Below are 13,176 nucleotides of genomic sequence, written 5' to 3' on the forward strand. Positions count from 1 at the left end.
GCTTTACTTTGACACTATGGTGCTGAATGCTAACAGGCTCACAATGAAAATGCTAATAGGAATTTGAAATGACTATGTTCATCATTTTAGATAAGCATGTAACTAAGGTCATATTTGCTAACTAAAATGTATACAACGTTAAAATGTGGCAACTCTTTTGAAGGTCATTAAACTATGCTTTGGACAAATTGAAAGGTGTACTCTGGCATTACATGAATGAGCTAAGAATCACCAAAGTCATACAAATTTTTTCAAGATAACTTCACATTTAGTATTTTTGAATACATTTGTCTATGTAAACCTAGGCACGCAGGTATTCTTTTGGAGCCACTTAACGGTATGTAAGAAGCAGCAGTGTTTTCAAGCTTTAAAGGTGGGGTATGTAATTTATTTCAGAAACACTTTTTGTTATATTCCATGGAATGCTCTTAACATCCCGATAGCAATGCATATATGAAATGCTTTCACAATAAATACATGAAAACATTTCATCTGTGGAAGCCGTAGCGCTGTAAAATGCACGACTAATAATTTTAGCCGGCCCGGCTAAAATAACTGGATGGCCTGCCTGCCTGTCAGCCTTCCATCTGTGCACAAACTTATCTCGTGCCCTCATTGGTCATGTGTGCGTTCGTGTGTGTTGGAGGAGGGGCTCTGTAAGGAAGTCTGAAGGAAGAGGCAGATTTTTTCCGGTTGTGTATTTTCAAATTCTAGCGCACTCGAGCTGGTTTCTCCAAAATTACATACCCCACCTTTAATTCCTCTAATTGATAGTGCGTGACATGAGGAAAGCTTCTCACCCCTGAAGGCTGCAGCGCGGCCCCTCCTCTGCTGGAGATTGAAATATTGCTCTATTCAACCACTTCGCTCACTTAAGTGGTATGTTGCTGCACAGACGTGCTCAATCAATTTACTAACTGAGTGAACCAAAACAACTCAGGATGGCACTGCCCACACATAGGTGCAGTTACACACAGTCCAGTGTATCAATGCGTTTTGTCTCAGAGCTCAAAAGGAGATCAATAGGTACTTCAGCTTTGTGTTAGGCTGTATCTAACTGTGAGTCTGACCCGTGGCTACAAGTGAGATATAGAACCCACTTCAGGATGAAATGATTTCCCCTGTGAGATATGGACAGGGTGAATGACCCACTGACAGCTCTGTTATTGAGACAAAATGCTGCTTTTAGCGACATTGTGCACCAAGGAGCCAATGGTCTCCCTACTCAAATCATGAATGTAGCAAACGAACAGATGCAGTGTGGGAGGCAGGACCCCTTGATGGAGCCAAAATAGCTTAACACCCAAGAGACACAATTACCTGGATTTAACCTTGCTGCTCGTTCTCTGGCTAATTTACATAAACTGGAGGAAGGAAAATAGCTCTGGACTCGGCTATTAGTGCAATTATCCTTCTCTTTTCCAATGTAAATCAATGGGGAAAGTGTTTTTTCACCCAATGGCATCACGTAACGAGCACAGGAGTTGTAATTGCACGGTTTGGCCACTAAATAAATTGCCTTCAATGCCCAACATTTTTCCTCAGGGCTTGGCTGCGATGCTTCACCAGCATGTAATATTGTTTAATAAAAGACTGCAGTGATGGCCACCATTTTCCGTTGATTTGACTGAAGCCCTCCTTTTTGGCTGGATATCGTCGATGTAAGGTCCAGTGGTGGCCCGCCCTTCTTACAGCACAGGAGAATGGATGACGCTCCTGTTATTTTTCTGAGCTACTGTTGCGTGGTGCCTGGGTTTGGTCCAGCTCATTAAAACCCAGTTAATGTTTGTGCTGATGGCTCCGCAGAGACAGCCAGAGACACAAGCCAGTGTTATTCCTGCCTCTGATGAAGCGTCAGCTCAAAGCCTTTATGGCTTACAGATGGAAGAAAATGTTCCAACAGTACAATAACCTACTCTGTAGGGATATCTTTAATTCACAAACAACTATTCCCAATTTAATATTGTCAATGTGAAAAGCCTTTTATGGTGTCTAGCAAAATATGTGCACATGGGTGTGTATCTGTGTATGTGTGTATGAGAGAGAAAGGCTGTACATGTGTTGTGGTTGTGCTGTTGTTGACAGGGAGGAGACATCTGGAATCTAGGAATCAGATTTTTGAGAGAAACTGCATTCAGACGATATCTGTTTCAAATTCAAATGTTGTGTCAGTTACCCAGCCTCCTTCCTGTCTGCCAGGTGTTTTCTTACATTTGTATTCAATCATCCGTCAGTGATACTCACACTCATCTTTCCTGAATGTGGTTACAGATACTGTCACAAAAAAGTTTTTTTTTTTTTTCTTCATTTTTAGAGTAAATATGACATTCTCAGAGAGGTGCTGCATACATTTTAAAGTAAGAGCACCAGAGGATATAGTCAGTCACAACATTTGTACAGGTTGTGTGACGTGTTAAGAGGTGCTGATAAGCAGTCCTTGTGTGTGGCAGTCACAAAGCAGCAGATAGAGGTCAGCGTGCAGAAAGCCTCAGGCTGGAGGCGATACTGAAATCTGCTCACATTTATCTTGAGAATGTGACCTTTTCATCAGACGCTAACATGAATTTGTTGACTTTCACTCAACGGTTAGAATGTGTTGCTGTTTATTGCTGCATGTTCGACAAGTAGTTCATCACATAATGTTGTCGGATCATCAGTTTAATTATTTCATCAACATATCCAGTATTAATTTCTCCATGCTGACTCTATAATCTGAGTTTGAGGCTGACTTTTGACCCCTGTGTGCAGGTGTAAAGGGGCCTCTCACTATGGGCTCTCAGCAGACAGGAAGCGGCGCTCCCAGGAGGGCGAGTGCACCGACAGCACATCAGAACTCACCATCGCCACGCTGCCAAATGACGGCCCCACCTCCGCCGCTGTGGCCCTCCTCTCAGACGAGCCTGGTCTGGTCAACCCCGCCTTCGACCCCAGCATGGAGGACAATAGTCAGTCAGGCAGCACAACCAGCCTGGCCGCCCGCAGCAGCAGCAAGAAGAGTGAGTGTGAGTGGGCGGACGGACGTTTGCATGTGGTCATGTTCAGTCCTGCATGACGTTAGCATGTAGTTTCTTGAGAAAGAGAGAGTGTGTGTTTATCAGAGTGACAGGTTGAAAATCAATAGACAGTACAGTGCTGTATAGTCCCAGTTCCACAGTCCCACCAGCTAGGTTCAAACATACTTTACACCTGCAGACTTGAAATGTATAAACCAGGCTCTTGTTCAAATCAAATCAAGTTTTATTTATATAGCACATTTATAAACGATTTTTGGTCGAGCCAAAGTGCTGTACATATAATAAAAATAGCCTACAGTAGAGACACTTTACAGCAAATACAACAGCACAGATTGTTCAGAATATCAGTATGAGAAAAACGACACCCTCTGTCCTTAGACCCTCACATCGTACAAGGAGAAACTTCCAGAGAAAACCCACAGTTTAAGGGGAACATGGGAGAAACCTCAGGGAGAGCAACAGAGGAGGGATCCCTCTCCCAGGACGGACAGACGTGCAATAGATGCCGTGTGTAAATCGAAGAGATAATACATTTTACAGCATATAGACCGAATGTTAGGAAATGCATGTGCCTGTAATAAGAAGATGAATCCAGCTACAATCCTGTTGTATTGTTCAACCTCAAATACAGTCTTTGTTCTTTCTAATGGTCTCTGATAGAAATCCTATTAGACAATTAGCTCTACTGCCTTGTTTTTTTTAACCAATCCATAAAATCTCTCTTTTTGGAAAACAGTATAGAAACAGAAAGAGCGAGAGAGAAAGTCACTGAGAGGGCAGGTACATTATGCAGTCAAGGAGAGATGGAAGGAGAGGTTAAATATAGCCTCATGCAAGTGTGTGTTAATGCCTCATGACGTGAACAGCCCTCTCCCTCCATTTCTCCCACCTGTGAAACCAGTCATGAGTGTGCCTCTGCCTATCCATTCCTCTCCCCACCCCCCAACGTGAGCTGACAGGCAGTGTAGACACCCAATGACGCTGCACCAGCACTTTAGGCCTGGACGGCTGAGCACCAACGACCACCATAAGCGCCACTACTGCTGAACAAGCTGACAGCTCCAGAAGCGGCTGGCGCTTTTAAAGAATAATGTGGCAGTCAGGAGCTCTTGCATCTCTCAGAGCCCGCAGAGGGAGAGAGAGAGTGAGAGTATATACTCAGCACAGATTGGCTTTATTAATTAAAGATGGTTAAAATAAGCTTCTTCATCCACTAAGCAAGAGATATTGAAGTTGTACAACAAACAAAACGTTCTACTTGAGGCAAAAATCTATTTTTACTGCAGTGACACGGTGGGTATTAAAATGCAGAGTGCTCCGTAAATAAAAGCACAAGTTGGTCTGGAAATGAACCTAAACCTGTCTCAGGTTTTGCGTTAAAGGTGCACTGTAATTTCCTAAAAGAAAGTTTTGTTTGAGTCCATTGTTTCTCACCAAATCACACTGTCAAGGCTCATTGTTGTTGAATATTTAAAATCCTGTTTACATGTATGTAAACTAAGATGGATGTGCCGATCCAATACACTGGTTCCATCACTCTCATAGTATTCTTTTTTTCGGCATTGACATTTTTTTATATATCTTCAGTAAACGACCTGCTCAGCAGCAGACAGACACAGAGACTAGCTGGTGAACATAATGAAACATTTAGTATCTGAAGAGCCAGATATTTCCCTCTGTTAAAAACATTGTTCTATAGCTCTGCTTGGGCTACTAGAAACCCTTAAGGGTACATTTGATAAAAGGCAATATCATTTGCTAATCACATACTTCAGGAACAATGTATAGTCCTAAAGTTAATCTCATGATCATAATGATGAAGGGGAAAAGGATTGCTGAACACTTACTTTCAATTGCAAAATCTTGTTTCACATTAATATACGTAAACAACTGTCCATTGTTTTGGCATCTATTAAACCACGACACACATTGTTGTATTATTCAAGCTGGACCGCTCGATTGTACAACTTCATCTTCTTACCAGTTCCAACAGTATAGCAAAACACCAACACAGATTTCAGTCACTAAACAAGGAGGAGGTATTGGATTGGCTGTGAGGAGGCAGATTCAGACATGTCTGGGCATGTTGAGTGTGATGTAATACTTAGTGCCTCTCTTTCTCCCCTGTGTTCTTTGCAGTCAGAAATTTTGACCGTTCTTCAGTGAGGAGCCGTTCCTTCAGGAGGTTGAACCGGGCGTTCAGTGTCCTGCGGAGGACAAAGAGCGGCAACGCAGTGAGCAATGAGACGTCTGAGGAGAGAGACAACGCCAGGAACTCCAACGCTCCACAGGAAGGTATGGATCAAAGCCTGCATTTCTTCTGTCTTTTTTTTCATGTATATGTTTGTGCTTGTATTGTGCATTTTGTGTCGTTTCCCCAGAGAAGACTCAAGGTGCCTGCGTGTTTCCCTATGTGTGCATCTGTGATGTTTCCTCTGCTGTACGAGGAGGGTGACACCGCTGGGAGCCCACAGTGTAACAGTAGCATATGTTTCTTTAATAATTCAGCTGCAGATTGCATAAGTCCACTGGTGCATCACTAGAGATGGATCAGGAGGGAGAGTGGTAGCCTGAGGCTCTTTAGACAGGGATGTTATATGGGAGGTCACTGAAAACGAGGATGGTGACCTTCTTTCTCCACCTCCAATCCTTCTCCTCCTATCGTCTTCTTCTTCTCCCGCCAACACAACCAGGGAGAACAGTATTTTTTGCACCATCTTGATGGAGTAGTCCCCTGAGAGCGCCTTGTTCTTGAGATGGTAGCTCCATAAGAAGTGATGTAGTCAATGTGCTTTAGAGATATTTAATGGAATATCCACAGCCTGACCCTCATGATATTTAAGTGGAGGAAATATAGTCGACCATAATGTTGAAGTAGAACTGCAGCATGAAAGGAAGAAGAGAAGGCATGTGGTGTTGCGTAAGAATGAAGGATGACGAACGATCAGGGACTAGATTATTCTCTGAGGCCATCACTGAGGAGGCTGGGAGAATATATTAAATATTCATTGCCTGCCGCTGGAGGGACAAAGATAGACGGAGAGGATAGAAGGTTGATGTGGAGATAGATTCATACAAATGGAGAGAAGAGCGGATTCAGAGGAAGACAATGGAGATAAGGAAATAGATAAAGGCATCGAGATGTCCCTAAGGATGGAGGAGTGGATGAATAAAGAAATGACGGGATGGAGAAAGACAGTGTTTGAAAGTGTGTGTGACAGAGAAGGAAGGGTTACATAATAGCTGCAGGTCTCTGTGTTAATGTGGTTTCCACCCTAGAAGCAATCTGCTGCGATAAAGACAAAATATTGACTTTGGAATGGAGAAAGTGCAGCGTGAGTAGAACGAACGACTCGGGCTACAGAGATAGAAGCGCAGAGGGACACAGCCCACTGAGGAATAACGAGAGTCATTCTTCATAACCAAATCAAAATAAACAAGATGAGGAATACATTTTCTGTGGCATTTATTGGACAAGGCTCTTGGCCAAAATCGTCACAAAAAATCCTCACCCACCTCCACGTGGTTCAGTTTAGGATGCGTCATTCTGCTGTCAAGTGGAATTCACCACTGGGCATCAGGGGAGGAGAGCATGCACAGCTGAATGAGATAACACTAGAAGACAATGATTAACACCTGGCAGCTATTGATATGGCAGAATCCTGTATATGTAGAGTCTTGAGGTAAACAAAAGTGGGGATAAAATACTACATGTAATATTTTATAAGTACCTGAAAAACTAGAAGATATCTGTCTTTTTCGATTAACATTTTTACTGTGAGTATACAGAGTTTTGCCTTTTAGAACTGTATTCGCATCCCCGCCTAAGTAAAAAGCCTGTGGAAATTTCAAATTCAGGGTTTTCCCAAGCATACTCGCTACAGATGTATGTGACTAATGATACAAGCTTCGAGCAGAATAATCAGCCAAGTATATTTTCCCTCTTGGCTTGTACAAGTTTGTTTTAGTAACCTGAGGGAGTAGAAACAGCTGGTTTTACTGCAGAATCTCTCCAACATTGTCTGCTACACATTCTCACTCAATGTGTCTCTTTCTCTGTCTTTCATTCTCTATTATATTTGGCTGTTTGTCAAAGTTGATTTATTTTGTCAATGTACAGTAAAATTCAGAAATACACTCTAAAGCCTAAAGCCTTTTTGTTCTCTTCGCCTTCTCCCTTAGTGCTGCCTCTTCCTCAGCTGCATCACCTGATCCCTGACGGTGAACTCACCAGTATTAAGATCACGCGGGTGGATCCTTCAGACCCGCTGGCAATCAGCATTGTCGGTGGCAATGAGACGCCCTTGGTTCGCGTCCTCATTCAGGATATATACAGAGAAGGTGTCATTGCTCGAGATGGACGCTTGCTGCCCGGGGACATGATCCTGAAGGTATCACAGTCAAGATCGGTTTCACAATAAATGGAAGCAATCAAAAGTCAATTTGTAACCTGCATCTCTGTTGACCCAACAGGTCAACGGCATTGACATCAGCAATGTACCCCACTGCTATGCCGTGGCAACACTTAAACAGCCCTGCCAGCTCCTCCGGCTTACAGTGCTCAGAGAACAGCGCCATCACTACCGCTCACATTCGCACAGCCAACCACACGGCCACGGGCATGATGTCGCTGGGGGCCACCTATCTCACGGTCTACCCCACCATCCCTTGAGGGACGATAGCATCCATGTGGTCCTGAATAAATCCGTTCCAGATGAGCAGCTGGGCATTAAGCTAGTGAGGCGGCCGGAAGAGCATGGCGTCTTCATCTTTCACCTCCTGGAGGGCGGCCTGGCAGCACGTGATGGACAGTTGTGCGTTGGTGACCGCGTGCTGGCCATCAATGGGCACGATCTACGTTACGGAGCCCCAGAACATGCTGCTCTGCTAATCCAGGTCAGTCAACAGGTCCTCCTTTACATGAATCGATTAAAGCAGGATTTACCGTTGTATGTAAAGGTTATCGTTTTGATTAGTCAAATGAGTCCACATGTTGTAGCAAACCCTAAACAACAGTGTTCTGTTCTTACCCCGGATCCCTTAGGTATTAAAGATAATTGTGGTGATTCAGGATAATTGTGTGGTGCTGTTGTGTCTGCACTCACTGCAGTTAATAGTATTTAATTGTGATGATTCCCTAATGGACCGGGCCATGCGTCTGTCTCTGGTTCCTGGTTGATGCCAGTCAATGGTGGTGTGTTTGTGGTTAATCGTGGTTAATTGCAGTGTGTTTGTGGCTGACCGTGCAGGGTCTCTGGTCCCTGGAGTTCCTGTCTGAGCAGTCTGACTGGCCTCAGTGGAGCCAACATGGCCTCTCTCTGTCAGAGATTAACAACTGGCAGGGAAAAATAAAATTACTCCAGTTAAGACAATAATAGGCTGGACTGGCTAATTCAGGAGGCAGCTCTGTGCTGCAGAGACCCGAGGAAATCTCAGAGCAGGGACAGAAAAGCAGACATCTGTGTGTTTGTTGGACCACTTTCATGTGAATGTGTGAATAAGTGTTGCTGGACTTCGGTACAAGTTCGAGTCACAGAGACACGGGTTGTCGTTCGATGGCAGGGACCATAGTTTCCTGCAATGTTCTCCTTAAAGGGCTTTTTCATCCAAATAAAAAAAGAAATGTGATTGTGCCTCTAACTAATTCCTAATTAAATCCAAATGGTTATTGATCAATGTAAATGTTATTTCTCAATTACATATTATTTAGCCTAAGTATGATTTCAAAATAATTTCTAAACTCTGCTGCCTCCCTTTTGTTCTCTAGGCAAGCGAGGAGGCTGTCCACTTCATCGTGTCTCGTCAGATTTGCCTGCCTACCCCGGATATCTTACAAGAAGCTCCGTGGGGCATGGACGGACCTCCACCATATTCCCCTGTGGATATCGAGCAAACACTTTTGGTAAGCAGCACAGACAGATACACATGAAACAAGAACAGTAGCAATACACAGAGGAGCTTTGTTCCGCCGTCTCCACCTTCCATGATAAATACTCCCTTTCAGGTGCAAATGATCCATGGAGGTATTATTCTCCCATCAAAGCTGAGCATGTCATTCAACAAGTACTGCCGGCAGCCTTCCTTTCAGAGATTGTTGCATCCATATCAGCCATCTTTTTTTTCCCACAGAAAAGCTCCCACATGATTTAGTGCGCCTTCCACTTCCTATCACCAAAACACTTTTTCCAGTTCCTTACTGAACTTGCTAATATCTCTATTTTCTCATAATATATTTTTTTAGAGTGTCTATTTTAAGTGATTTCAAATTTGGTTTAAAAGTAGACAAAAAAGCTTGCCTCTGTAGATCACTATCCTTCAAAATGCATGATAATGTATCCCTTACAACGTACTTTTTGGGGACAAATACCCTGTAAAATAGTTAGATAAATCACTCATGTCTATCATGCTGAGATCTATTATTACAGTAGATCTCAGCGCTACGCTTGATACTGTTGACCACAACATATTGCTAGACCGTCTAGAAAACTGGGTGGGAATTTCAGCAACAGCTCTAAATTGGTTTAGTTCCTACTTAAAGGACAGAAAAAACATTGTCTTAATAATAGGCAACTACACATCAACCTTGACAAATATGTCATGCGGGGTTCCTCAAGGCTCCATCTTAGGACCTTTGCTTTTTAACATCTATATGCTACCACTGGCTCAAATTATTAAAAACAACGATCTAAGCTCATATCTATGCAGACGACACCCAGATTAATTAAAAAAAATTACACCAGGAGACTATTCTCCGATTAGAACACTGACTCAGAACTTTCTCCAATTGAACAAACGAAAAACTGAGATCATTGTTTTTGGAGCAAAGAAGGACCAATTAAAAGTAATCGCAGAGCTTCAGTCGGCAGACTACAAAACAACTAATAAAGCTAGAAATCTAGGTGTAGTGATGGACTCAGACCTGAATTTTAACAGTCACATTACAACAGTTATTAAGTCTGCATACTATCACCTGCAGAACATATCTAGGATTAAAAAACTAATGTCACAGCAGGATTTAGAAAAGCTTGTCCATGCGTTTATCTTCAGTAGACTCGACTACTGCAATAGTGTATTCACAGGGCTGACAAAAAAATCTATCAGAAAGCTGCAGCTGATTCAGAACGCTGCTGCTCGAGTCCTCAGTAACATTAAAAGAGTGGATCACATCAGTCCGGTTCTGAAATCTTTACACTGGCTTTCAGTCGGCCCAATAACTGATTTTAAAGTACTATTGCTAGTTTTTAAATCACTAAATGGTTTAGGACCAAAGTATATTAACGATCTCCTACATAATTATGAACCATCAAGGTGCCTCAGGTCTTCTGGGACGGGTCTGCTATCGGTTCCGAGAGTAAGAACAAAACATGGAAAAGCAGCATTTAGCTATTATGCCCCGACAATCTGGAACAAACTACCCAAATCATGCACGTCTGCAGAAACTCTTACTATTTTCAAATCGAGACTGAAAACATATCTTTTTGCCGCTGCTTTTAATTGAGCTGTTCATATTCGCACTGCAGTATGCCATTTAAACATGTATTGTATACATGTTGTGTTTATTTTATTATCTTTGCTTTTTAATGCCTGTAGTAAAATGCCATTATATAATGTGTTTTTACTGTATTTATTCTTAAAATGTCTTTTAATTTATTTTGTAAAGCACTTTGAATTGTCGCGTGCGGAAAAGTGCTATATAAATAAACTTGCCTTGCCTTAATACGATGCCACAGCTTTGCTCCTGACATCGAGAAAGGAGGGAGAAGCAAGTTTTTTTTCCTATGCTCCAAGGCAGAGATGTTCACAAGTATTTTTTTGCAAGTCCAAGTCAAGTCTCAAGTCTTTGGTCACAAGTCCAAGTCAAGTCTCAAGTCTTTGTGGGGTGAGACTTGATCAAGTCTCAAGTCTTTGGTCACGAGTCCAAGTCAAGTCTCAAGTCTCTAAAAAATAAAAGTCTCATGTCTCTTCTGGTTGTAATACGCCTTCTATTGTCTGCTGCTATCCAGTCTGTTAAGAATACTGCATAGCTATATCTAAGAAATTCAAAGCATTTACTGTATTATTATCACTCCTATATCTATTGGCATACAGTATCACTACTGGTTAGTTGTTTGTTATATGATCACTTTAAACAGGCTATTGCAATGCAATATGAGGAAAAACATCACACTTTAGCTAAATGCAAACAACTTATAAGCAAAACACTTCAGAATCAGAAATCAGTATCACAAATACTTTATTAATCCCCCGCAGGGAAACTGTGTTAAAAGTAAACATTTGTTCTGTGCCATTTGCAACTAAAAAACTATTGCTGCAATATTATCTGAAATATACTGAACTGGTGATATTAAAACATGACCTGTTCCAAAAGAGATATCTACCATTAACACCATTTACCAGCCAAATGCTGGTAAATCATGCAAGTGGCTGGTACTGTATGTTGCACGCACCAGCCAAAAATAACAATGGCAATCTATTGAGTGGCTGGTAACATTTCAACATTCACTAGGCTAGCCATTTGGCCAGTGGACAAAAATGTTAAAATGTGACCTCTGCAACCGTATTGTTTAATTACACTGGGTCTCTAATGACATCTTTTAAGTCTACTATAAATAAACATATTCCTCTATCCTCTCACTCAAACCCAGTGTAATGGTAACCTGATAAACCTGTAACATTAACGTTACGTGGTCAACAATACACCTGTAACCTGCCTATAAACCGACAGATGTATTTATGTATGTAACTATGTATTTGTCTACGTTTAACGTTAGCCAGTAGATGGTGGCAGCGGAACGTAATGATTAACGTTACCGACCTTTTTTATGTCATGTCAAGAGTTGGATGTCAACGCCACTCAACGCAAACAAGTGTGACAAGCAAACATTCACTCATCTTTTCAAATATTCAGTTACAAAGCTAGTAGCAAGCTAAGTTAACATTACATAGCTGATGCTGAGCTAAACATGTTTGCTAACCGTCCATATGCATTAATGTGACTGACCTCTCCGGGTGAGTTTTCAAGTGCCTGATGAAATTTGACGTTGTTGTACCAGCATCCTTGATTTTAATATTGCAGACTTTGCAGTGTGCGCTCCTTTTGTTGGTGACGCCGGCGTTTTGTTCGAAGTTTTTATAGTTGAACCTAATTACAAGCGGTACAGCTGCAGGTGTGCCGCCGGTCGCCATGGTGTTACCATGATGTTACCATGATGTTAATGTTAAAGGTGGGGTAGGTAAGTTTGAGAAACCGGCTCGAGATACACTTTTTGTTATATTCCATGGAATGCTCTTAACATCCCGATAGCCGGCCCGGCTAAAGTAACTGGATGGCCTACCTGCCTGTCAGCCTACCATCGGGGCACAAACTTATCTCGTGCCCTCATTGGTCATGTGCGCGTTCGTGTGTGTTGGAGGAGGGGCTCTGTGAGGAAGTGGCAGATTTTCTCCGGTTGTGTATTTTCAAATTCTAGCGATCTCGAGCCGGTTTCTCAAACTTACCTACCCCACCTTTAATACGCCAAAAATAGAAAACACAATGATTGTTCACGAGTCCCAAAACACGAGTCCAAGTCGAGTCCGAAGTCTTTTGAGCAGAAGTCCAAGTCAAGTCTGAAGTCACTAGGCTTGTTTGAGACGCGTTGCGGCTCGCCTCGAAAGTAGACGAGAATAGCCGATCGCAGCCGGGGGAGGTCTCAAAAAGCTCGCCTGAAGTCGGACAGCTCGGAGTCGGCTTCGTCTTCTTCTTCTTCTTCTCTCGGTTATTTGGCGGATTGCAAACAGCTTGAAGGTGCATACTGCTGCCTCCGGAGTCGGCTTGACTCGGTTTGCATTTATAAAGAATGCACACATGTGTTTAATCGTTAATGTCAGATATGTACTAAGTAAATACATTTGTTCCTGCTCAAGATTAGATTCAACTTTATTGTTATTGCACATATTACAGGTACTGAGACAACGAAATGCAGTTTAGCTTCTAACCAGGTGCAACAAGCAGTAAAGTGAAAAGTAATGTACAAAATCTACAGAATAAAATATAGAATGAATTGAATGATGAATAAACAGTGAGGGGTATGAATACACTAGATATACACAGCAGCCTGAGAGCAGTATGAACAGTGTGTATGAATATGCTAAGATATATAAAGTATGAAAACGGTAAGCA

General features: G+C 42.3%; 1 protein-coding gene across 4 annotated transcripts in view; it reads left to right on the plus strand.

The window, feature by feature from the left end:
• lnx1 (ligand of numb-protein X 1) overlaps positions 1–13,176 on the plus strand; it is a 36,847-nt gene that overhangs the window by 18,598 nt on the left and 5,073 nt on the right. For 2 of the 4 annotated variants that reach the window (XM_034229910.1, XM_034229912.1), the window contains 5 exons: positions 2,749–3,002; positions 5,154–5,309; positions 7,197–7,405; positions 7,488–7,910; positions 8,782–8,916. In XM_034229910.1, coding sequence (XP_034085801.1) covers positions 2,749–3,002; positions 5,154–5,309; positions 7,197–7,405; positions 7,488–7,910; positions 8,782–8,916 — 1,177 coding nt within the window. The remainder of the gene's footprint in view (positions 1–2,748; positions 3,003–5,153; positions 5,310–7,196; positions 7,406–7,487; positions 7,911–8,781; positions 8,917–13,176) is intronic. The other 2 variants (XM_034229911.1, XM_034229913.1) reach the window with 1 other exon arrangement.

This window comes from Gymnodraco acuticeps, unplaced genomic scaffold (assembly GCF_902827175.1).
Source record: "Gymnodraco acuticeps unplaced genomic scaffold, fGymAcu1.1, whole genome shotgun sequence".
Classification (NCBI taxonomy): domain Eukaryota; kingdom Metazoa; phylum Chordata; class Actinopteri; order Perciformes; family Bathydraconidae; genus Gymnodraco; species Gymnodraco acuticeps.